The following is a 26,817-nucleotide window of genomic DNA, read 5'->3' as shown; positions in this document are numbered from 1 at the left end:
CCTGGATATGTAAGCATTGCTGCATTACTCAAAGCAGATTTACACATATTGAACGTTTCAACCGCTTCTTCTGTTAATGTTATTGGTACTTCCTTCTTCATGCAGTCTTTAAGAAGTTCAGTCAGTGGACTTTGATTGTGTGATACATTTGGTATCCATCGACGGTAGTAATTTAGTAGACCATGGAATCTTTGTAACTGTTTTGAAGTTCTCGGCTCTGGAAAACTTGTAATTGCTTCCACCTTGTCTGAAAGTGGTTTGACACCATCTGCTGACAGATTAACTCCCAGAAAGTTTAAGCTGCTCGCTCCAAAAGTAAATTTCTTAGGATTGATCACCAAACCATGCTCGTTGAGTTTCTTCAACACTTCATCAACATGTTGAAGATGTTCTTCTTTATCGCGTGATGCAATTAAAATGTCGTCAACATAAACGTAAACGTAATCTAATTCTTGAAAAATGCTGTTTACGAATCTTTGAAACGTCTGCGTGGCATTTCTTAAACCAAAGGGCATTTTAAGAAATTCGTATAAGCCAAAGTAGTGATTGCAGTTTTAGGTCTGTCTGCAGGGTGAACAGGAATTTGAAAATATGCTTTTACCAGATCAATTGAGGTGAATATTCTTTTCCCTTTCAAGTTCTGACTGAAATCTTGAATATGAGGTATTGGATACCTATCAGGTGTTGTTACTGAGTTCAATCTTCGATAATCTCCACATGGTCTCCATGTTTCATTAGATTTTGGTACCATATGCAAAGGGCTGGCCCAGGGAGAAGAAGGAGATTGGATAATACCTTCTCGGAGCATTTCATCAAATTCTTTCTTGGCGACGATCAGTTTATCTGGCGCGAGACGTCGGGGCTTACTAAAAACCGGTGGACCTTTTGTCTCATTGTGGTGAAATATCTTAATTTTTGATTCTCGCAAGACAGGTATTGGTCGTATGACGTCCTGATATTTGAGTAGAATCGATTGATATTTTGGACGATCGATGACTGCATGGATACCTGTGTCGATTGCTGATTTAAGTCTGCCTTGCATTGATAATGATGTACCGGGTGTTCCAGCGATTGCTGAACATAGGGAAATAACATGGGAAAATGAATTATAATTTTTTCCTGCTCTCTGGAACCCCTAAATAAAATTCGGTCAATAGTGGATTATTCTTTGAATGATTCTCAATCAAACCGTAATTTTTTTATTTCGATGCTTTTACAACATTATTAAAAAAAAACAAATTGAAAATGGTTAATTTCAAACTTTCCGCCGAAATGTCGGTACAATTGAAATTTGATATTTGTCATTGTGACAGCAGATCACCGTGAGTCCAAACTAACCTCACTTTTTAAACATTTGGAGATTTCTTTTGGAGGACTAACAATGATGTCTAACGCTTCAAAACTCTTGTTCTAGCCCAAATTGTTGGTTTCCGACATAGGTAACTTCAGTCTGTGCAAAAATGTGGTTAAAATTTAACAAAATGTTGCGAGAACTTTGAACCTTTGAACTCTTAATAAAAACAAAAACACCAATGTTTAGCTGTGTTCTTCTATTCGACATTCCCTGCCATATATTTTTTGTCGTTTCTAAAATGCTCTTGGTGAAAGAAATAATCCGTTAACAGAGCATCTTGACAAATGAGATGCATTTCAGTTGTAGCATGAATGCTACCGATTTTGTAGAGCAAACTGCAGTAAAACTGATGTAGCACCTCAGTTAGACTATTAGCTTCTTCATCTAGGGTTAGTCCTCCAAAAGAAATCTCCAAATTTCCAAAAAATTGAGGTTAGTTTGGACTCACGGTGATCTGCTGTCACAACGACAAATATCAAATTTCAATTACACCGACATTTCAGCGGGAAGTTTGAAATTAACAGTGTTTAATTTGTTTTTTTTTAATAATGCTGTAAAAGCATCGAAATAAAAAAATTACGGTTTGATTGAGAATCATTCAAAGAATAATTCACCATTGACCGAATTTCATTTGGGGGTTCGAGAGAGCAGGAAAAAAATAAAATTCATTTTTCAATGTTATTTCCCTATGTTCAGCAATCGCTGGAACACCCGGTAGATTGGTCACACAGCTTTTTGTTTCGTACATCAACTACGAGTCCATAATGTCCTAGGAAATCGGCACCAATGATTGCGTCCGTTACAGTAGCCACGATAAATATCCAGTGGAGGTCGCGTCGTAATCCTAAATTTAATGTCAAAGTCACTTCACCTAACACGTTAATGTTTGATCCATCTGCAGAGTGAAGTTTCAAATTACTATTGCGCGTACACAACCGTTTAAATTTTGCGGGCACAATGCTAATATCTGCACCAGGGTTGTCACCAGGGTGACAAGTTTTTTTGACAGCTGCATGGGGGTGTACATTTATTGGCTTCGTCATTAAATTTCTGGTGATACCCACAAATGTCACTTTGACGGTTTCGCGACTGGCTGCGCGATCGGCTTCGTCCTGCTAAATTGCGTCGATCCTGTTGCTGCAACATCTTCTCCATACGTTGTAGGAGCTGCAATACACTTGCCATGACATCGGACGGCTGAGAATTGATTCCGAAACTTGCACTTTCTTCTTTGACGGCAGCTATACTATAGCTATATTGGCGGCGTTGATTCTAAAATCTTGTCAGCTACCTCGGCAATCTTTTCAAGACTGTTGTCGGCCAGAGAAATTAATATAGGTTGAATATTCGCTGGCATCTGCTGCAAAAACAGTTTCCGTAGAGCCGTTTGGCTCACACAGCCACTGTCATGCACTAGATTTTGCATTTGTCGCAACAGTTGTGAAGGTTTTCGCGAACCCAGCTCTTGTCCACTTAAAAGCTGTTTCATTTTCTGAGTTTCTGATAACGAAATTCTCTGGATGATTGTCTTTTTTAGTGGTATAGGGAGTGGTCTCATTTGGTGTCGTAATGACATCACACACCTCACAAGCGACTTCAGGGGGAAGAACGGTCAGTAGGTGGTTGAATTTTGTATCCTCCTTCGTAATCTTCCCGATGGCAAACTTCGCCTCTGCCATTGAAAACCAAATTTCAGGTTTTGAAGGCCAAAATGCCGGTAAATGGAACGATGCGGAAGATGCAAAAATTTGTTGTTTGTCAGGCATCTTGTTTTGTGCGCGATTTTTTCGCTGATCACGTCTGGGCCCCAATGTGGCTGGGGGGTCACTAATGATAATCACTTAAACGCTTAATAACAGAATTTATTGAAGTTAGAATTTTTCAGTATTTTTCAAATTCAAAAATTAACAACTGACTACCGTCGCTAACAAAAAAATCCTCTCTCAGAGGCGAGATGATCTTGCCGCTACAGTCTCAAGCCAGATCCATATAAAATTTCTGATGGAGAAACTTGTTTTTGGTGATTAATTGAAGATCTTAAACTTAACAAATTCCTTGGAAGCTTTTTAATCCAAAAAGAAATGCCACAAGACCTGATTGCTTGTTTAAGAGTTCTATGCCACGTTTCAATAATTTCCTGACTTTGAGAATGTTGAATACTACTTTTAATATGTTTAACACCTAATGAATTAAGAAAGAAATTAAGCCAAATACGTGATAAAAATATTGTATCATGATCTGTAGTCATTATTTTTGGAACTCCATATCGTGAAGTCCAAAAATTTGAAATTAATATAACAGATTCAGCATTCGCAATTTTAAGTGGAATTGCTTCTGGCCACCTTGAGAACCTATCTATATTTCATACCAATTGATAGTGTGGCCCCCATTTTAGCATTAAAGAGTATATACACATTGAGCAGTGTATTGTACTATGCTAGGAAATTTTGGAAAAGTTGGTATTACTTGCAAAGTAATGAAGTAGAGGGGGATGACGCAGTCAAAGTTTTAATTGATGACATTTTCTGGTTTTCAAAAAGTGGATTGTAAGCGGATGAAAATGCTTGCGCCAACGTTAAAAAAACCAATTTCGGTCTTCATTTGCTCTGTACCAATGTGTAAGTTGACATTTAAGGTTTCACATGAGGGTCATTATTTTGTTTAAAATTTTAGAGCATAAACTATTGACGAAAGTTCAATGGTTACAAAGGAATATTGTCTGGCCACCATGAACTTCACTGTTCTGTAAATTTCACCATTCAAGAAAGGTAGACCTAATGTTTGGTGTATTTCAGGCCATATTCAATTTCTTTCTATTTGATAGTTTGGTTATTGCAAAGTTTGTTTGGTGTACACATACGATATCGTTAAAAAAAGTCATCACTTTTGTAAAGGAAAACACTTTTGGAACCGTCTAATTGCTACAAATCTTAAAAATGCACCATTAAAGGGACACAACTTTGTTAAACTTCTTTGCAATGGGAAGTTTTGTGCTGACAACTGCACCTCAGAGTGAATCCTATGACAATTGGTCATAATTTGAAAAAGACGACATTTTATTTCCTACACTAAAACAACATGAAATCTTTGATATGTGAGGTATAGACGTATTCAAATTCAGCAATTCAAAATCCTCGATGGTTGAGGTAGTTAGAATTTACCTAAATACGAATTGAACACTTTATAGTTGACTATGTAAACATTAAAAGCTTTGCTAAATTCTCCATGTGTTTCACTTCTAACCAGTTCTTCTAATAAGTTAACAACTTAAATATTTCAGTCATACGACTGCTGGCCACGCAAACTTTATAATTTCATTGTCAACAACTAGAAAAATAATCCACTTCTTTGAAAATCAATCAAAAGCCATTCCAATTTTGAAATAACTTCAAATTTCCGTAAATACGGGAGCCAATTGTCAATGTTTACAAATGATGACGTTTTTGTCAAAGTGCTGTCAGACAAGGTCGTCAACTTTTGGTGTATAAAAATATCCCTATGAAGTACATTCCTCCACACAATTTTTTGGGATAGTCCCAAATTTCGGGCCAAGTTTGACATTTGGACCTCACTATCAATTGGTATGAAGTATATAATAGACAAAACATATTGATAACCGTCACAAAAAGGAAGGTGAACAATATCTAAATGAATTTGTTCAAATCTACAATCTGGTTCTCTAATAGCTTGAAATGGTAAAAATGAATGTTTTGTTATTTTACTTCTTTGACAGTTATCACAAGATTTAACCCATTTTCTTATATCGTTTTGCATGTTTGGCCAAAGATATCGTCTACAAATTAAAAGTTGAGAAGATTTTATGCCTGTATGAGCCAAACTATGAATTTTATCAAAAATTAAAAATCTAAACTGTTGAGGAATGTATGGTCTTAACAAATTATTACTTTTATCTACCCATAACATTATATCATTTTCAATATTTATTTGGACAAAATCAAAATTTGGGGATTCTATCAAAGTTTTAAGTTCATTATCGTTATTTTGAGCAAGTGCTATTTCTTTAAAATCAAAATTTATTGAGTCATTAAAGAGGCAAGTTCTTGTTAATACATCTGTGGGAATATTAGTTTTTCCTTTAATATGTGGAATATCAGTTGTAAAAACAGAAATACAGGGTGTCTCAAAACTCGCGCCCCAGAGAGCAAGGGAGGGTGCCGACAGCAATACATATGGTAAATTTCAAAACAAAAATTGACTAAGTTAAATAGTAATCGAGAACTGATAAAAAGTTAATAACCAATCCCGAAAGCTTATTCGAGAAGTGGAGTAAATGGCCATCCCAATTTCCTAGGCAACGAAAGTCTAATGTTTAACCGACCAATGGATGATAGTATGTGTCCATAGTTACCAATTTTCAAATTCTGTTCAGCTTCAGGATTGGCTACAGTTTTTTTGTCTTATCTCGGTTATTTTTTGAGTTAAAAAATTATGGTTTCAAAATTTTGGTTCAGAATTGTTGCCTCCATAAGCCCTTTCTCTCTGGGGCGCGAGTTCTGGGACACTCTGTATATTCTATGTGTAAATAATTTTCAGATGATTTTTTAATGGCGCTACATAAAGGTTCATGATCTGTAAAAATAGTAAACTTGTGACCTTCGATCCAATATCTAAATTTTTTAATACTAAAGTAAATTTTTAATAATTCTCTCGAAAAAACACTATATTTTTGTTCCGTACTAGAAAGTGATTTACTGTAAAAAGCTAAAAGCTCCCAATGTCCTTTATAAAATTGTTGTAAAACACCTTCAATGCAAGTTGAGGAGGAATCACATGCAATTGAAATTTTCGAATTATTTCTTGGGTGAGCTAAAGATGTTACTTTTGCAAGTGTATTTTTAGCTTAATTAAATACTTGAACTTGACTAGCATTTAAATGAACAGGTTGTGATGTGGCTTTACCAGGAAGAACTAAATTATGAAGTGGTTTAAAATATTTTGCACATTGGGGAATACTTGTGATAATATGAAATAAGACCTAAAAAAAATTGTGGAATTGGATAATATACAATAGCTTTAATTTTTTCAGATTGAGGTGAAATTCCATCTTTTGAAACATGGTGAACTAAATTTTACGTGACAAAGTGTGAATTGAAATGTCAAATAAAATTATAAGATGCTTTATCTAGGTAATAATTTATTTAACGAATAGACGAATACATTCGACAAATTAACTTATTCGGTTATGAGAATACACATTTTTTTGTTTCTTTGACGAATAGCGTTATGTGGTACTTTATTAGGAGATGGAAATTTAAAATCCAAAGTTTGGCTGTGATCGTCAAAAATAGTTAGGACCTACGTTGTGTTCGAGAAAAACAAAATTACTAAAGAAAATATAGAAAACGGGCCTCGGTTCTTTAGTGTAACGGGCAAAAGCGACACAAACGGAAGAGTGAAATAAAGCAACAAACGGGTTGGAGAGCTGTATTAGTAAACGTTGATCTTTGATGTTATTTACTTTGGAAAATTAGTGTAGTTAGTGACTTAAAACATGGAAAATGAAAAACTAGTCATGCAACGGACCGTTAGACCTGTAGTGAGTATGTTTAGTTAAAACGTACGAAACTCTTCTACAGTCTTGAAAAACAAAATGCAAAAATTACATGAAAACCACCACTCATTACAAGACTGGCTGGACTAAAAACCCAGTGGGATAAAAACCTAGCCTTCACAGTCAAGTACTAAGCTACCCATAATCCTCGATCTTTTCAAAAATAATTACAAAGATTACAATGATTTGAACAAGAAAATTACAATTATGCAAGCGTAGTAACGTGTCTGTACGATTTGTTTTGGATTTGCGAGAAATTTGAATTGAATTGCAAGTTGATTGTCGTATTGCGGTTTGCCTGCCTCTACTTCTCAGTTTTCGTCCAAATCACAGAACATTAGATTACATCTTTGGAATTTTCGGATAATAAAATACACCCGGGACTGGGTTTACGGGCGACGGCGTTTCCGGGCGAACCCGGCCGACTATCAGCCGCAACACTCCACTGTGGGAGTACCTCAAAGGCCTCCAGTCAGAATACGGACACCCGAAAAGATAAAGCGTTTGAATTTGCCGCTGAAAACCGAACGACCAATGACACTCATTCCCTCCACATTCTCACTCTCGCGGGAAACAAAAGACGGTTTTTAGCAATCACACTCTAATATCGACCGAGGATCATTACGATAAATCACCTAAACCAAAGTCCCACGTGGTATTGGCTGAAACAGACAAGACATACATGACGACTTGGGCCCTCTTCTTCTTTCTTTATTTCTTGAACGACAAAAAAAAAGAACAAGAATTTTTGAATCGCGGCATCGTACGACACGTTACGACTTGCCAGAAAATATAGAAAATAAAAAAAATACAACAACGTTTTAGGACGCGCTCAAAATGGCGCCCCCAACCACCCTAACGGTCACCGAAGCGACGCGCCAGAATTGGCTTTTTCCCCCGCCCATTCTGAAACATGCAAATTTGGAAAAGTCCTCGAAAACCGACATGCGCCCCCCCAACATTAAGTATTTAATCACATAATTACAAATACAAGAGAAAGTAACAAGTTTTCTGGAAGTACCACCCACGCTTCAATCCCCATTTCCCTTAACATTTGAACACGAAAACCTCCCAGAAACCTCCTAACAATCAAAGCTTTCCCGACCGAAAAACAAATTAACATTTTACATACCTTTTCAACATTAGCTTACCGGCAACATTTTTACTCACTTAACTTACACTAACGTTTACAATTTCATCAAAAAAAAACACTAAATGTTAAAGCATGCAAAACAAAACAAACAATGCACAAAAAACAAAAGCGGTAGCGCGAAGTCACTACAAAAGAATTTTTTTTCAACAATGGCGGCACCACTCCAACAAAGACGACCTGCTCTGTTGTGAGTACTAGGCGGAAGTGATCTCCACTGGTCAACATCTTTTTCCGTATCTTCTGCTAGGCGGGCGGGTGGCGATATCACATCCGCCCCGCGGCGGCGGTACTTTTAAATTCAAATCGAGCCATTACAAAATAAAATAAATCCTAACACTACTTAGTAAAACTGGTACATAAATTTAAAAAAAATAAAAGAAAATATTTGGGTTTTAGTGTCACTGATAGCTTTGGCACCAAATGCAAGTTTTGTGTCCGGTGCTGTTCTGGTCGAACCCTAGTGATGAGCTGCAACCGCAATTGATGGTCTGCATTGTGAAGAAATTTAACTTTTACACAAAGAAGCACCCTCATAAAAACGAGTCTCTAATTGGAAAAGTATAATGTTAATAGGACTAAACTAAGTTGAGATGATAAAGTACAAACGGGGACTTTTGTCTTCAAATCCAGGGTTGAAAAGATTGTAGATTCAGATAAAGTGTCTAGCGTTGATTCGTGGTAGACAGTAGCTGTTTTTCTTTGTCACTTTGTTCAACTGGCGGTAGTCCACACAGAATCGAGTCGAGTCGTTTTTCTTCTTTACCAAGACAACTGGAGATAACGACGGACTGTTCAAAGGTTTGATCACACCTTTTTGTTTTATTTCCCGGACGATATTTTCTGCTTCTTCCTTCTTGGTAATGGTAACCTTGTCGTCGTTTGTTTGATTAGACACGCATATTCTATGTAGATCCAGTGTCGAACTATCTTCGTTCTTCTTTTCTTCGGATCTCCGATGTCGAAAATGTCTTAATACGCTGCGTTTTCTGCTGGTAGGTACTTAAATACTTGAAAGATGTGATCATAGAGTTGAGCTGCGCAGGTAGCCTTCCTGATCGACAGACAATCGAAGACACAAAAGAACAATTTTTAGAGGGTGTTTTTCTTTAGTGACAGTAATAGTTCATACAGGGTGTCCGGAAAGTGGCGCACCACCTTGAAAGGGGGTAATTGGGTGGTCCCCCAAAGTACCAAAAAAATGTTAAAAATAATTCCAGACCTTCTATTTTTGCAGGAGGACCAAAAGAAAATTGCAACAATGCTGAACTGTTCCCCCAATAATTTAAATTTCTAGTATTCAAAGCCATAGTGTTGTATTGTTGGCGTTAGTTAGGTCGGTTCATGAAGGAGTAATGTAACTATGGTTTCATGCGAACGATGCCACACTGATTGAGATTGTTGATTCAAAAATCTTGACAACAGTTTTCAGGCGTTTCTTACAAGATTTTTGCGATTTTCATTGCTCCATGCCTTTGCGCAAAATGTCTTTTAGGTAACAAATTCATTTGAACGTATAATTATTGCACAGAAATTAACAAGATCAAACGAACTTACCAAGTGAAGTTCGATCTTGATTATGCTATCATCTTGCACAACGACATCATTAGTATATAGGTAGTACCCCCATTCTCTCCATAACACGCACGATATTTAAAGTAAGCAAATTCAAAACTCCCGCCACCAATTCTGTTGGTAGGCCTGCTTACTGGCGGTTGCATCATTATTTTAAAGTCTTCGATGTCGCAACTAGAGAAGATAAGGGTTGCATCTTTTTGACGATACAATGGGTGGGAGTGAAGTCGTTGTGCAAGATGATAGCATAATCATGATCGAACTTCACTTGGTAAGTTCGTTTGATCTTGTTAATTATGCCACTCATCTTGCACTCTGACATCATTAGTATATGGGTAGATGTTTAAAGTACGTTGCGACTCGACTTTACAGTATTTATTCACCTTTCAACTGAAGACAGGAATAAATATCGGTGAATGTTAACAAAACAACGAGAATAAACTAAGTATTTAAGTTGTCAGCATAACAAGGCTAACTAATATAAACATATGTTAGGAACAATGTAAAACGACCTTAGCAAAAGATCCATTTCTATTTTGCAAAATAGGATTATAATGTCGCGCAAAACACAACGAATTTTCGGACCAACCAGCGGTGGTTCGGACCTCGTCCAAGGATATTCCTTGCCTAAAGGCTGAGGACGGGTACTATGCGCCGTAAAACAGGAGACGTCGACCCCTTATGCTCCCAAAACGTCCTTGATCCATCGACTAATTGTGGCTGAAGAAGCATTCTTATAGGGCTTACGGAAAGTCAGAAATAAGGTGGAAGCCGAACTTCTTATCTTCTCTGTTCGGTGAAGGTATACCTTAAGAGCTGAAGCCACACAGAGATCTTCATTATTGTGAAAAATTGGCAAAATTAAAAGAGGCTGCAAAGCACCCCTCCTTGAAGTTTTAATTCTATGGGGAATCTTAATTCTTGCCCCAGCTTTATCAAAAGTAATGTTTTCAACCCGTATCAACGATAACATCTGTACCCTAGAACTGGTAGCCAAGGCCATTAAAGTTACAAGCTTCAATGTTAAAGAACGGATAGATATTTCTGCATTTAAGGAAAATGTTCGAAGATGTGTCAAGACAACAATGGGATCCCAAATTTCATCATACTTGGGACGTGATGGTTTCAAGTGATAGATACCCTTAAAAAAACGCCGAATTTTGTGATCCTCACCTAATTTAGAAGTAAAACGAAAGGCCAAGGCCGATCTGAAACTGTTAAGGCTCCCATATGAAGCACCCTTCTTAAATTCGTATGAAAGAAAGGACAAAACATTGTCCACTGATTCTTCCACCGTGTTTAACGCTTGACGATTACAGAAGTGCCACCATTTCTTCCACGCCACTTTGTTTTGTGTGTATGTTGAATTCGATATGGACGCTATCATTACCGGGATTACTACATCAGGAACACCTTTTTGTTTCATTGACGCCCAGACAAGAGTGCTGCCACCAATGTAAGGTTTTCCCATAGGGGATGAGGTTCTCTGTCAGAAGAATATAACAAGTTAATGTCAGGTTGAAAATATATTGGTCTTGATTTTACTAGCGACTTAAATAATGGAAACCACGCCTGGTTTGTCCAGTTTGGGACTATTAAGACTACTTCAGCCTTATCAAGGATAATTTTTCGTAATGTTCTGGTAATTAAGGAAAAAGCCGGAAAACCATAAAACTTACGTACCTACCAAGGAAAGGTGAATGCATCAATTACTGCGGCATCTGGGTCAGACCGCCATGATGCAAATTCTTTACATTTACAATTTAATCTGGTGGCAAAGAGATCAAAGTCAAAAGGGCCAAACTTATCCAAAAGGAGCGAAAAAACCTCATCTGAAAGCTGCCATTCTGTCTCGGCTGGTAATCGTATCGACTCATAATCAGCTATAGCATTATTTGAAGAGCTTACATAAGACGCATAAGTTCCGCTGCTCACAAAACTGCCAAATCTTTCTGGGTAAATTAGAAAGTAAAGGAGATTGAATACCACCCATCTTATTTATGTAAGCAGTAGCGGTGGTATTGTCAATCTTCAATAAAATTTCGGCATGACGTAACTCGGAAGCAAATAACCTTAAACCAAAGAAGGCTGCTAGCAATTCTAGATAATTAATGTGATGATGCTTTTCCTCCAACCTCCAATGTCCGAACGCCCGTTGATTACCACATACAACTCCCCAGCCAGTTCGCGAGGCATCAGAGAAAATCTCAATCGAAACGCTAAACGACTTTATTCGGCTGATTGACAGAGGAATATTAAGCTGCCACCAAAGAAAATGTTCCTTTAAAGAAAGGGGTAACAACATACAAGCGTCGTAATTGTCTTGAAATTGTTGAAGGGCCAAAAACTTCACTTTTTCCATACCCTTTGTGTAAAGGCAGCCGTACTCCACAGCCATACACACAGATGTCAGATAACCCAGCATTTCCGCAAACTCCCTAATTCTGCAAGAAACTTTATTTGAAAACTGTATAGCTAAGTCTCTAAGTTTGGCCCTTTTTTCCGCTGGTAACTCTACAGTCATTCGCTCCGAATTCAAAAGAACTCCTAAAAATTTACACGATCTTGCAGGATGAAGACTTGACTTTTTAATATTGATTAGAAACCCTAATGATTCTAACAGTTTTGTAGATTCAGTCACATTTTTAGAGCAAGACTCAGCAGTGTCACCAATGAGTAATAAGTCATCTAAATATATAACTGACAAAAAACCTCTTTCACGTAAAAGGGAAACAATAGGTTTCATTAACTTGGTGAACAACCAAGGTGCCACCGCTAACCCAAAGGGTAACGTTGAATATTCGTATAGGTTTCTATTGAAAGAAAAGCGAAGAAATTTCCTATCAGCCTGCCTAATGGGAACATAGAGATAGGCGTCCATAAGGTCAATTGAGGCTAAGAAACAACCTGGGGTCAAAAGACCTATTGCAGTTTTTAGATTTTCCATCTTAAAATGTGGAACCTTGAGAAACTTATTTAAGTGTTTTAAATTTAAAATTAGTCGATGAGAGCCATCAGGTTTACAGACTGTAAAAGCAGTAGAAACGAACTGTCCTTCAATTGGCTTGCATACATTTATAACACCTTTCCTTAGTAACTTATTAACTGCAACCGGAGTCGATCGATTCTCTAAGAAAGACATCAACCTAGCAGCAGGAGGTGACCGTTGGTGAGGAGGACTATGAAAAGAGATTTTAAAACCCCGAATCTACGACAAAATTGTCCAGTCGCTGGTGATAGACTCCCAAGCTTCAACAAAGAACTGCAATCGGCCGGCAATACTTACGGACGCCACTACTTCTAATCCCGGAATCTCCGTGACTGGTGGGGTCTCTTCTGTAGTTCGGATCGTTTGAATTGAGTCCTCCTGGATGAGAAAATTTTCGTCCGTTCTTTCTTGATTGGTCCGCCCATACTGGACGACTGGCGCTGGTACGGACCTCGGGAGTTTAAAGGACGCCTTGACAAGGTTGGAGCTTTGGAGAGGCCCTCTTTTGGGGTGAATTTTCAATCTTCAACTGTAGACCTGTCTTTTCAAGTGTCTTTGCTTCCTTAATTCTTTCTCCCAGATTATCACCAAAAAGGAACGAGTCTCTATTCGTTTTTGCCAAAACATCCTTCAAATTTTTATTATTTAGATTCTGGAGGATTAATCCTCGACGGGAAGCGGTTTGAGCATAATGCACATCTGCCAAAAGGCGAACTGCATCCGATAATCTCTCTATAACCTGTAGGTCACTGTCGCCCCTAGTAAATTCAAAAAGACCGAAGGGCGTCGTCACAGCAGTCTTTGGAATGTCTTCTTTTGCGATAGGGATTTGATGATAAGCCCTAACTAAATCCAAGGAAGAGAAAATTGTTTTTTCCTGTAACTTGTGAGCAAAATCTTGAATATGGGCGATTGTGTACTGGTCTGGCACGGTCACAGCGTTAAGTCTACGATAATCGCCGCAGGGTCTCCACGTTCCTGGCTCTTTCTTTGGGACAAGATGGAGTGGACTGGCCCAAGGGCTGCTGGAGGGACGACAAATTCCTTGTTGCAGCATATACTGGAACTCAAGTTTTGCAATCGCCAATTTCTCCAGCGTCTAGCGTCGTGGCCTTTCGGCAATGGGCTGCCCTGTTGTTACTATGTGATGAACAGCACTGTGAGGAGAGGAAGTCCATCAGCTATTGATGAAGGTCTCGTTAATCGCGGGAACTTCTTCAGAAGCTCCTGATATTGTGAAGTCGGTGCAATTGTCGTAACTGTGGAAATTCGACATCTTGCTATCTCACCAACTGTAAAATGCTTTGTTACATTATCTATAAGGCGTTGCCGTTTTAAATCTATTAACAGGTCAAATTCGTGACAAAAGTCTGCACCGATAATAGGGTAAGTTACGTTCGCAACAATAAAACGCCACGTGAATTTCTTGTTAATGCCTAAATTGACGCGCACTAATTTTGTCCCATAAACCTTTATTAGAGAACCATTTGCCGCAAAAAGCTGGTTTTTGAATTGCGCAACAATTTTTCCAGCTAATCGTCGCGGTATAACTGAGACCACGGCACCAGAGTCCACTAAATATTTTACTCCTGTAGTTCTGTCTGTAATGAAAAGGCGATTTTGTCTTTGTGAACCACTCGTTGACGCCTCGCCCAATGATGGTGCATTTAGTTTTCCTGGTCACGGAAAGTGCAGGGTTTGCGACACTTTTTAGCCTTTCTCCCAAAGGCTGCATGATAGTAGCACCAGTCTTCGTTTTGTGGTCGTCGTGATGTCCGACACTTCGAATTGGAACGTTCTCTGTCGCGAGAAAGGTTGTAGCGTCCTCGTGAACGTTGAGTTGCAGCCTTTAGCTCTGCCACCATTTTCGTCAACTGTGCAACCTGTTCTTCTAGGGACGTGCTAGAGGTGATTTTCTGTTCGATTTGTGATGGACCCACGCGTGCTTCCTCATAAGATGCGGCCGCCACTATACCGTCCACCTGGCCAGAGCTCACCACTATGATTCGATCCGCTATGTCTGCAATCCTGGTGAGTGCAATCCTATCGCTGACGGCTAAAGTAATTTGAACATGGGACGGCATTCGTTGTAAGCAAATCGTTTTTAGTAATTCTTGTTTAAACTGCGGTCCAGCTAGTGCCTGCATGTACCTCAACAATTGTGATGGTTTTCTATCTCCAAGTTCGATACCAGATAGAAGCCTTTTGACTTTGGCTTTTTGTGATTCATCAAATCGTTCTACCAGTCCTTTCTTCAACCACTCATACTTGTCCTTTTCAGGTGGCGTTGTAATAAAATCAGCATTTTGCTCCAGTGAGTTCTGGTCTAATGCACTAATTACAGCGAAGTACTTGTTTATGTCTGATCGGACCCTATTTGAGTGAAGCTGTGCCTCCACCTGCAGAAACCAAAGTGTTGGGTTCGTCTGCCAAAAGGGTGGTAGTTTAACGTTTACGACGTCGTTGATGTGCTGTAATTCGTCTTCTTCCGGCATTTTGTTGTAGCCACTGAATATGTCTCGATTCGTCAGACTCTCACGGTTCGCGTCTCACAATCGTGCTTCATCACGTCGGGGTCACCAAATAAAGGGAAAAAGAAAGTCTTTATTTGAACGAATTTATTTTTTTAAAACTGTCTGAATTATTTACAATTAAACAACTGAAAAACTATCAACTTGACCAGCCTCGTTGATTCAACAAACTTCATTCTTTACTACGACATACTGCCCCAGCATATTTAGAGCTTCACTACATTCTTTCCATAGCTCCTGCGCTTTTTTATATGTAAAATCGGCAGTAAACTTGCCTTGTCTTAAAATAAGATGATTTTCCATGAAGTTTAGCAAATACGCCTTTTGTTCGACACTAACCCGTGAGTTGTATTTCTTTCTTTCAGTCATTTTCGATAAATTGGATTCCGTTTGACAAAATAATTTCTGAGATAATAAACTTCACATTAAATTTTTGCGATGTTGCCAAAATAATATTTAGACCGCTCTAATATATTAGTGCACTTTTTAATCTGATGATCGAGAATACAATATCTTTGATACCACATTGATTTTCGCGAACTAAAAATTCAGTGCACTAAACTTTTAGTCTGATTTCGAGAATCGCACCCCTGGTCTTTTTGACTGGTATATTTCGTTTAGTCGAATCCACATCTCTGAAGAAGTCTCACAGTTTTAATTCGCTTGAGAAAATCGACAGGATGATATCCATCTTTTGCCTTCTGATTATTTTTCTTCCAAGCTGCCACAATTGCCGCGTCCGTATCTTCTGGGTCGGGTTTTACATGAGTACCGGATACATAATCCCAAAGATGATTTTTCACTAGTATAGCCTGCATTCGCAATTTTCATGTGTCAAAAACTTCCTTTTCCGAGTAATTCAATTCTCGAAAAATTAGCCATAGTGCCTGGGCTCACAACCTGTTAGAGTTATTCTGCAATGGCAGTCGAAGATCAACGCAGGAAAAATAAAATGATCACACAACTTGTAACGACTTTTCATTTTTCAACGATTCTATTACAACTGTTTATGTAACAACACCGTTGTTTAAGGAAAATCCTCCAAACAAAAACGTTTTCAGACTCTATTCTTCAACAAAAAAGTTGTCTTTCAACATTCATCTGGAATTTGTTGTGAAGAAATCTCTCCAAACATGGGTTGATACTACGACATGCAAAGGATAATACCAGGCGAAAAAGTTTCATTTGTGTACTCAATTCTTTTACAAGATCCCAACTGGAATATGCGTCGGTAGTGTGTTTTCCGTTTCATACCTAGTTCACACATTGACATTATTGAGAAAACGCTACGAAGATTTCTTAAATATCTGTACATTATTGGTGTGGCGAATATCCAATAACTAGCTATCCACAAAGGTTATTGACCACAAGATATGAAACGATTAGTGTTGAAGAACGAGTCAAGATATCTAAAGTAGACTTTCTGTTTAAAATCGTAAATTCTGTATTATTGTACTAACTTACTGGAAAATATTCATTTTCATGTTAGTCCCAGATATTTCAGTACAGACGTACTAAAATATTCACCATTGTATAACATATGTAGATTGGGTAAGGCATTTGCAGCTTTAGACTGGTACTTGTTCTTCAGCTCAATAAAGAGACTCAAGAAAGATTAAAGTAATTAATTCCAAAAATTGTGTCCAAGCTTTATGGCTATCTACATTAGTTAATGTAGTTACGGTGACCAATTTTGTAGTGTGATTCTTTGTGCTCTTTGTAATTGGACTTACTGCCTGTAAAGGGACTTCATCAATAGTGATGATAATATTGGTGTCCGCAACAAAGTGTAAGCCGCACCCTACGAGAAGTTAAAAAAGCATTAAACAGGTGTGAGATTTTTAAATTAATTATTAAATTTCCTCGAAATATGGCAAAGCTTCGAGACAAAAGAGTTCAGTAAGCAATACCTTCATTTTATTTCCTGTAACAGTGATGTTTGTCTAACAGATTTTATAACAATTCGCAATTTGCGGGTGTAAGAGGATGTATTGACTGTACTCATATAGTTATTGTAATATATTGTAATATACTTTTTAGCCTCATGAATTGTAAACGTCAAATTAACATTCAATTGACATCTTCGGAAACACTAGATTTACAAGCGCCGTGGACGTTTACACACGCCGTGCGGTAAAAATTGTCCAAATCGTCTGCTCTTCAGATGCGTTTATAAATTAAAATCACTTTACCATAATGAAGATTGATCACCCAAAGTGGAATCTACCTAAATTATTATCTTAATTAAGACAATATTTCAATTTTTAAAGTAATATTAAAACGTTTTTTATACAGCGCCATCTTGTGTACTTTTTGTGCACCAACTACAAAATTGACAGAATTGACAGATGATGAAAATTACAAATGACAGATGTGACAGTTCTCATGAATTTTGAAAAACCCAATTAATTAAATTAAAATTTTTCGGCCAAAAAGTTTAATACAACTCTTGTGCGTTAACCATTTTACAGCGCTCAATCATTAAAGAACTACGCCGTCGTGCTTCAAACTGATGTCGCGCTGTAAAATGTAGGTTACCACACGCGACTGTAAATAACTATTTCAGAAAAAATGCAAAGACGAAAATTTCATTAAACTTATTATTTAATTTTTTTTGTATTTTTTTAAAGTACATTTCAAAACACAAATTTTGAAAAAAAATGTAGATATTTAAAAATATAAAAGTCAATTTTTTGGAGAAACTCATAACTTTTTTTGGGTTAAGAACAAAAAATTAAAAAAGTTCTGAGAAGTTCTGAGTAGAAAAAGATGAAAAACTTTCAGCCAAATCCAAAAGGGTCGGGGTCAAAAGTGGTCGATTTGGTATGGAATACCCCATATACATCAGTTGTGTAAATTACATTTCATACAAAATGCACTAAAATAATATGTTAAAACACCGAGTTTCATAAGTCAAATTTTAAGGCACCAATCCAAGTCTATAAACGAGCGGCGAAACCGGGAGTTTTATAATGGATGAGTGCCTTAATGGCCTTATAAACGAGGTTTTTATAGTATTTTTCCTAATTTGTTCTTGTAATAGAGCCATTTTCACTATTTCCTCATTCGTTTTCAGTGCTATAATATCCCGTTTCGATCCGCAATGCTATGATAGCTTTGTTGCCATAACAACTGGGAATCTTTAAAATACAAATTAGGAAAAAGTGGTTTTTACTCACTCATTTAAGACAGATAAAGTACTCTGTTACTTTCTAGACCATAAAGAAAATTATGCTTCATTTCCATGACAACAACGCAGGCATAGCTTTCTAAATGGTAAAACTTTGTCACTGCTGCCACTTTTGTCAATTCTTTTAATGCTCTAATTGCAACCAACAGAGGTTTTGGATAAAATCTAGTATTACATTCGAGTGTAAGAGTAAATTATTCACTCCAAAAATCTTATTCTCTCGATCTACGATCTCGAGAATAATCGATTTATTGTCGTTGCGCAAATGCACAGAAAATAGTTCTTGCTGACTGTACAAAACATTAAAACTTTTTGTTTTGCAGAAGTTATCGAAACAGAAAATTAATAGTTGGTCCTATAAAGTAAATTTTTAAATAATTCCATATTTCTCAATTTGCACAAGCGCAGAAAAAAAATTTCACGACTTTATCCAGAACGCAGAAGTAGTTGTTAACTTACGACCTTACGTACCATCGTTCAGTATTTGTAACAAAAGAAATAGTAAGATACAACTTCTATTGTGAACTTTGTTTATTCACCAACTTATTTACAACATTCAGAATGAACAAATTTGTCTCCGCCAACCGTTTCAGAGCAATCGTCTAACGCTCTACCGTCTGAGATGGATAGGTTTTTCTTCGGCCCGTAGAAGTCGGATTTTGTATGCTTCCGACGTGGTCAACGGTTTTATCGGTTCGCCTTCTTTTTGAAGGATTGCGGATGGAACTTGTGGATGGGAGAGGTTGATAATTCAACTGTTCTGTTGTGGGTGCTTGTGGAGATGATGAGGGTGCAAGTAATGGTTCTAGTTTAGGCTGAAGGTCATGCTCATGCATCGGCTCAGGAGGGATCTATAAGACATATTGTTATTTAAGAAGAAAGTTCGTATAAAACATTACATCAGGACGTCTATTCTTGACGCGTGTGATGTCAGTTCTCATGAGAAAATCGGTGCACTTCTCATGAGAAGTCAGAATTTGCTATTCTCGAATCATCCCATCACCAGGTTTAAACGTCATTAAAAAAATCAATTGTCATACATTCGTATATTTATTAGAATGGAGTTGGAAGAACTATTAATTGCCGATAGGGTGCTTGGGGATCTGGAAGAGGCAGAAGTTCAGGCGCAAACGCAACGCCAAGTTTTGGAAATTACAGATCCTTTTTTGTTATCTGACCATAAATTTATTAAGTATTTTCGACTGTCAAAAAATTTAGTGCATGAGGTTATACAGCTAGTAACTCCATTCATGCAGGTCCCATCTAGACGTTCAGCATTATCGATTGAACGAAAGATACATAACATGCTTTATAATATCGTCGCGCCTTAAATGACTTTTGTGATGCTCTTTTGCGACCACAAATTTTTGATCAGTGGGTTCGTTTTCCAAGAAATGTTAGACAATTAACTCAGCTTCGTGGAAAGTAAATTTGATTTAACTAAAGTTTTATATTTTCTTTGTTGATTTTTTCAACTTTTTATAGATTTTACCAAAAATATGGTTTCCCTGGGATCATTGGGTGCATTGATTGTACCCATGTGGCAATAGTACCTCCTTCAGGGAAGAATAATGTTCATATCCTGAACATATTTATGTAAATCGGAAGAATTACCATTCAATTAATGTCCAATTGGTATGATTATTTTCTTTGTTACTGAAAATCATGTGATCAAATGTTTTTTCTTCATTTGTGCTTTAGATTTGTGATCAAAATTTGAAGATTTTAAATGTAAACGCAAGATTTCCCGGAAGCACACATGATGCTCACATTTGGAGAGAATCGGCTGTGTCCAACACAATGGAACAAATTTATAGAACAAACAATCAAAATTCATTTTTTCTTTTAGGAGATTCAGGTAGATAGTATTGTTATAGTACAAAAAATAATAAATCTATAATAAAAGTTACCCTCTACGACCTTGGTTAGTAACACCTATTAGAAGTGCAATACCAGGCAGCCCTGAAGAAAGATTTAACAATTCCTTTGGAACAATTCGAAGCACTGTGGAGAAGTGTAATGGGGTGTTAAAAAATAGATTTAGATGTCTATTACGTTATCGAACATTGCATTATTCGCCTGAAAACGCTAATGCGTTGTGGTCACTGTAAAATATTCACATCGCGAAATTTGTGTTATGGGTCTTATAAAAACGCTTACGACGCTTTATGGCAATCACAGAAAGACCACATAGCGAAATTCGTGTCGTGGCGCTCAAGTTATACGACCAAATTTTATCAAATTTTAGCTCAATGTTTAGTGTATCAAAAAATACGAAAATTTCTTTCAACTGAGATATCGGTTGTTGTCACTTAGACGATAATACAAACTTAAACTCTAAAAAGGACATTATTTTTCCAGATAACTTGTAAGCACTTGTAAAATACTTTTCTTAAGCGTCAAATCTTCATTCATAAGCGCCAGTTTAACCTTTCTATATTCTTTTTTATCATCGGCATCAGCCTTTAAAATTTCTAATTTTGACGAAAAGTATTTTTCTAAAATTTGAGTCCTCCCTTTTGTCTCTTCCACTAGCTCGTTTGACATTTTTAAAGATTTCTCTAATCTACGGGTCTTCGTACATCATTTCTTGGGTTCTTGAGTATCCGTTCGTCTTTTGTGTACGTTGCTTCCCTCTTCAATTACATTCGCGGTTGTACTTGGATCTTTTGAAGAGTGTGTTTTCAAAAGCTCGATTTCTATATACACGGTGTCTCGCTTAAGGTTAGCTTTCTTAAACATAGAGAAAGTTGAAGGTTTTAGGATTAAAAAACTTTAAGGGCAAATTGCGTTTAGAAGACATTTATAAAAAGCACTCAAAAAAGTACAACTTTTGGGAACCTCTCTGTAATAATGAAATTCATCCTTGGACATTTACTAATTTTGTTTCTATGGTTATAAGGTATTGTTGAATGTGTCAGCAAAATTTGGGTTGTTTTGTGCTTTTTCAAGCATCCACTCGCAAAATTGAATTCTTTTAGGGTAATCTTCTGGTTCCAAAGTTTGCACACGAGAGTAATGAAACGGATGGAGTTGTTGCTCTCGGATAATACCCCATGCAGTTGTTCGCAAAACGTTTGCAATTCGCCTTTCGGTTTCACGAGTGCTGATCACTGCTTCTTCTTCAACAAGTTGAAGTATTGCATCTTCTGCTTCCAAAACTTCAAGCGTATGATGGCTTTCCCGATGGCGCGATGGTATAGTTGGGGGACTGAAATACCGTGTTAATGACTTAATTGGGGTACTCACTGCACAAAAAGGCGAAACCACCACAGTTGTTGATTTCTTTATCTTGTTATTTATGACAGGCATCGGTGCTGCAGGTCAGGCTATCGCTAAATGAGGATGGTAGATGTTATTTGGGTGAGACAGCACTAATTGCTGGTCTTATAATGAATTTGAAGGCGTATTTGGATTTGATTTTTTTTAATTCATACAAAAATTTATTAGATACATAAAATGGGAAAATCATAGAAAACTAATTTATATATCTTCGTCTTCAAGCGATATTTCGTCGTCATCAGATTCATCGTTAACATTAATTATAATTTCAGGGAAATTTCTATTTGAAGCAAGACCATCTTCTATATTCACAACGTGCTTTACACAGTTCCTCCATAACGTGGAATCAATTTTTTTGCATTTCTCTCGTATTAAATTTACGACACTTCCACTCAGGTCAGGGGTATGATTGGACTTCCGGACATGATGCTTTAACTGACTCCAAATTAATTCTATCGGATTTAGAATACAATAATATGGAGGCAGGCGGAGAACCGTGTGTCCGTGATTCGCTGCGAATGCGTCCAAAATATAAGACGTTTTCCTTTCAATTCTGTTCTCAATGAGTTCCAATAGTTGAGGTCGGGTACGATGTTCCGGCACTTCAACATTATGGCGCTGTAAAATACTTATTAAATAGTCCTTCCTGCTGGTGGTTGTAGGATATTTTTTGGATTCATCCTGTCGAGAGTGGTATGAAGCATTGTCCATAACAATGACGGAATTAGGGGAAAGTTTTGGAATCAGCGTTTCGCAAAACCATTGCTCAAAAAGATTGGCATCCATATCCTTATGGTAGTCGGCCGAGCAATTCATAATATTCTTGGCTGAGATTAATAAAGCATCCTTGACCCATCTATTTTCCGTGCCTGCGTGTAAAATAATTACTCTTTTGCTTCTGGATGGGGGTGTGTCTAAAATGCAGTTCCCGGAGTCGTCTACTCAGCCTCTTATTACAACATCATGTGTGTCATAAAAGGTTTCATCTAGGTAGACGATATTTCTTCCCTGGTTGCGGAAATTCCGAATCTGCCCAACAAACTTTGTGCACCATCTTTTTAGACGTTCAGATTTCATCACTTTCTGCCGTTTATTCAATTTTTTGTAAGTAAAACCTATTTTGTGCAATAAGTTTCTCAATGTTTTGTGGCAGTAATTGAAAGGAATTCCACTTTGATTCAAACTGGCTTTTATGGCCTCGACGGTTGGCACATTTTTTTCTTTGTATAATTTATAAATAATCTGTTTAATTTCCAACATTTCATTTTCAGAAAATTCCATGCATACGCTCGTCATCGTTTTTTTTCTTTTTAAATCTTTTTCGCTGGCTTGGATGATATCACGCACAGTACTGTATGGAACTTTTGTTAGTTCTGAAGTCAGCTTAATTGGGGCGTCGGCGTTTCTTTCTTTTAGACCGTTGTAATCGTTTCTGATCAAAATTTTTTTGCCTTCACTCAAATGTTTTCTCTTTTTCCCTAAATTTCGTGGAAATTGTGCGTCAATGTCTTAAAAAAACAAAATTAATTAAATAATCACAACAAAATATTAAAAGAATACTTACTATTTTCAGCTTCTTCATCACTCTCGTCGATTACAATAATTTCATCATCGTTCGTTGGGCAATTTGCTTGTAACCAACGTTGCCACATTTTCTTACAATAAAACTACCACGATTGTCAAAGACCAAATAATTTTTAAGACTACGAAATTTAACCTTAAATCCTCTTTTAACGTTTATCTCATTAAAGTTGGGAGGGATTAAAAAGACACATCAAATGGTTTATGCCATCCCTAATATATATTTTGATAAGTACTTACTTAAAACGTAATTACATATTCATTAAGTATCGATTACGTTAAGATGCGCAGGCACAATATCAGATAAATCTTGCATTATGTGAATTCCTTAAGGCTGTTCTACCCCTCAACTAAAATTCGTGTTTTGAAAAATATGCAACCCAACATACAAACCATTTGACACATGCCAATCATCCATAAGGGTGAAAATCGTCTGTAAAATTAGCATATTTTCTACGGCAGTACAGCAATAAACCAGGCAGATAAGTTTGCCTTGGTTCGGAGTTTGTTTCATAGATTTTTCTTATTTCTAAATACGATGTCCCTCGAAATTAATTGAATGTATTGGAAAATTATCATTAATGATAATAAATTAAAATGAATAAAATAAAGATGTTTTCCCATCTTGTTATTTCTTTTGCTTGAATGTTTACGCTGTTATTAATAAAATCCATTGCAACAAATTTAAAAATCTGGCGCATGTGTGTTTTCAGCACTTCCAAATAAAATAAAATATTTCATGTAAACTATTTTCGAAAACAAAATTAGTTTTCAAATATGTGTAAATGTGCTTTGATAGGTAGAGAAATTAGAGTGAGGTTTGCAAAGAAACCATAGTCATTACCAGTTTTCAGGTAGAGTCCTAAAAGCAAGAAAGCTAATCCATCCTTCTAGAAGAATTCCAAGTATAATATTAAATTGTCTTTAAAATGTGACACTTCACATGACAGAATCAAAAGAAACAAACCCAACTGAGGGTGAGTTTTTATTTGATCTCTCGATACATACAGGTGTCCGGAAAGTCGCGCACCACTGTGATACTGTATCATCGAACAATGCCATAGATCACCAGAAAAATGTTAAAAAAAATCATGTCTTTTTTATGGATTAAAGAGGAAAAGTTTAATGCCAAAATTAACGATTTCTGGGCAGTAATTTTAGGTTCAGAAAAAATTTTTACTTAAAGGACATTTTACGCAAAGGCATGGTGCAAAAGAAAAATCGAAAAAATCTTGTTAGAAATGGCAGAAAACTGTTTATAAAATTTTGTAATCAACAATCTCTATCAGTGTGACATCGTTCACATGAAACCATAGTTATATTACTCGTCCATGAACCGACCTGACCGACTAACGCCAACAATACAACACCGAGGTTACTATGGCTTTGAATACTAGAAATTTAAATTATTGGAGGAACAGTGCAGCAATGTCCTAATTTTCTTTTGGTCCTCCTGCAAAAACAGAGAATCTGCAATTTTTTCAACATTTTTTTTTGTATTCTGGGGGACCACCCAATTACCTCCTTTCAAGATTAGTGTGCCACTTGTAAGTACATATATGTGTTGTTATTTATTTTTTTATTTATTTATTTATTAATTTATTTACTTATTTTTTATTTTCATCGCTTTGGAAAATATGAGATTAATTTGCAACAAACTAACAAACAATAAAAATCTTGGATCAAAAAAAATACTTAGCCTTACTACCTTACTATTTTTGCATCTCGAAAATTGAAATGTATCTTATACAGAGTGTCCCAGAACTCGCGCCCCAGAGAGCAAGGGAGGGTGCCGACAACAATACAGATGGTAAATTTCAAAACAAAAATTGACTAAGTTTAATAGAATTCGAGAACTGATAAAAAGTTAACAACCAATCCCGAAAGCTTATTCGAGAAGTGGAGTAAATGGCCATCCCAATTTCCTAGGCAACGAGAGTCTAATGTTTAACTGACCAATGGATGATTCAAATTCTGTTCAGCTTCGGGATTGGCTACAGATTTTTTGTCTTATCTCGGTTATTTTTTGAGTTAAAAAATTATGGTTTCAAAATTTTGGTTCAGAATTGTTGCCTCCATAAGCCCTTTCTCTCAGGGGCGCGAGTTCAGGGACACCTGTATTTGAGTTGGAATTTATAGTTGATAAATCAATAAAGATCAAAGCTAACATTTGGAAAAAGCATAGCGATTACTGAATTACTATTTAGGTACATATTTTTGAAATCCAAAGGATAGATTTTGAGATCCAATAGATAACTCAAAATTTGATGTCTCAAAACAAGAGTGCATCTCAATTATACGAAAGATAAGATATTTTCTTTCAGAAATTTTTATTTTAAAAGTATTAAATATTTGTAAACACTGATTGCAAATAACATTAGCAAACCAGAATTTTACTTCTTAGAAATATGCCAATCCGAAGGAGTTAACTAGGTAATTTAAAAAAAGGAGGGGAGCTTTGTTTATCTTTATAAGAAGGGTAAGAAGTCGAATAATGGAAGCTGCCATAATTTTAGAAGGGTTTGAAAAGTCGTTAAAGCAGCACAATTTAAGATATATGTAAAGAATAATTGGCGATAGCGACAGCAGTGTTTAAAAAAAAAATAGAATACGGAAGCTGTATGGTCCGGCATATTTTATAGAAAAAATTGAATGTCGGAATCATATTTTGCGTAATTATTGCAATAAGATTAGGGAAATTGCCAAAACACCGCGGACGGTCACAAATTTACGAAATTTTTTGAAGTTTCGAACCTCTGTGGTTTGCGCACTTAAATTTAGAAAAAATGAAGATTGTCCTACCCCGGCCGAAAAGCATAGGAAATAGCGCAAAACGCCATTACTTTTTACGGCCACAAATTAAGAGCTGGAGTTTTGATTTTTTTTGTACGTCTAGACAATATAGAAATGTACACGGGAAACTCTGTGATTTTCAAAAATTCTTTATAGATTTATTTAAAAAAAATAAAAACTGAAAAAACGCCATGTCGTTTTACGGGCACAGTTTTAGGAATTTTTGCTTGAACTACGACTTGATTGATAGAGAATTGTATTCAACACCCGGGAAACTCCTTGATTTTTTTCAATTATGAATAGTTTTTTTAGAAAAAAATAAAATGCAATGTAAAAATGGTCCTCAATTTTCTAAAAGTCGGCAACCAACACTTCAAAATACAAATGATTTACAACCCCTCACAGCAGGGGCCTCTAATCCTAATGACGGTTCGACGACTACGGCTCGACCGAGTCGGGATTGACCATTGGAACCCCAACCAGATACCTACTCACTACCGAGAGCTGAAGATCATGAATCCCATAACATTTTAATCTTATTCTTATCAGGATTATTATTACTAAATTTTCTTACCAGGCATAAAGCTGGCCCAATTACCAACGAACGAAAATTGTAATTATCAATTAAATTACACTCAAAAAAAATAAATTAAAGAAAATGATAGAATTATAATATCATCCTATCATGTTATGTCCTTGTAGCTATGTGATAATCACATAGTTAGCCTTTAAGCTAGGACATTTGCATAAGTATTGGGATTTAGAGCAACAAAATCTAATCAGATTTTTTTATTCCACTT

General features: G+C 36.6%; 1 protein-coding gene across 1 annotated transcript; it reads right to left on the bottom strand.

The window, feature by feature from the left end:
- Nucleotides 1–10,126: 10,126 nt before the first annotated feature.
- Nucleotides 10,127–12,793, bottom strand: LOC148180146 (uncharacterized). The gene is made up of 5 exons (XM_088049950.1): nucleotides 11,638–12,793; nucleotides 11,365–11,603; nucleotides 11,197–11,334; nucleotides 10,399–11,137; nucleotides 10,127–10,329 (listed from the first exon to the last, which is right to left on the bottom strand). Exons 1-5 carry the CDS (start codon nucleotides 12,791–12,793, stop codon nucleotides 10,127–10,129), a joined length of 2,475 nt encoding a protein of 824 aa, XP_087906076.1.
- Nucleotides 12,794–26,817: the final 14,024 nt, after the last annotated feature.

This window comes from Gnatocerus cornutus, chromosome 1 (genome assembly GCF_029298725.1).
Source record: "Gnatocerus cornutus isolate USDA-ARS CGAHR chromosome 1, icGnaCorn1.1, whole genome shotgun sequence".
NCBI classification, from domain to species: Eukaryota; Metazoa; Arthropoda; class Insecta; order Coleoptera; family Tenebrionidae; genus Gnatocerus; species Gnatocerus cornutus.
The sequence above is the reverse complement of the archived record's forward strand: the minus strand, read 5'-3'. Positions and strand labels throughout refer to the sequence as shown.

Bases quoted from the DNA above. Each gene is read 5' to 3' on its own strand.
- LOC148180146 (XM_088049950.1), bottom strand. From the start codon at position 12,793: ATGTCTTTCTTAGAGAATCGATCGACTCCGGTTGCAGTTAATAAGTTA. The intron at 11,335-11,364 runs GTAATTGATGCA...TTTCCTTGGTAG, and splicing joins GGTCTGACCCAGATGCCGCA to GTACGTAAGTTTTATGGTTT. The intron at 10,330-10,398 runs GTAAGCCCTATA...TGGGAGCATAAG, and splicing joins CACCTTATTTCTGACTTTCC to GGGTCGACGTCTCCTGTTTT.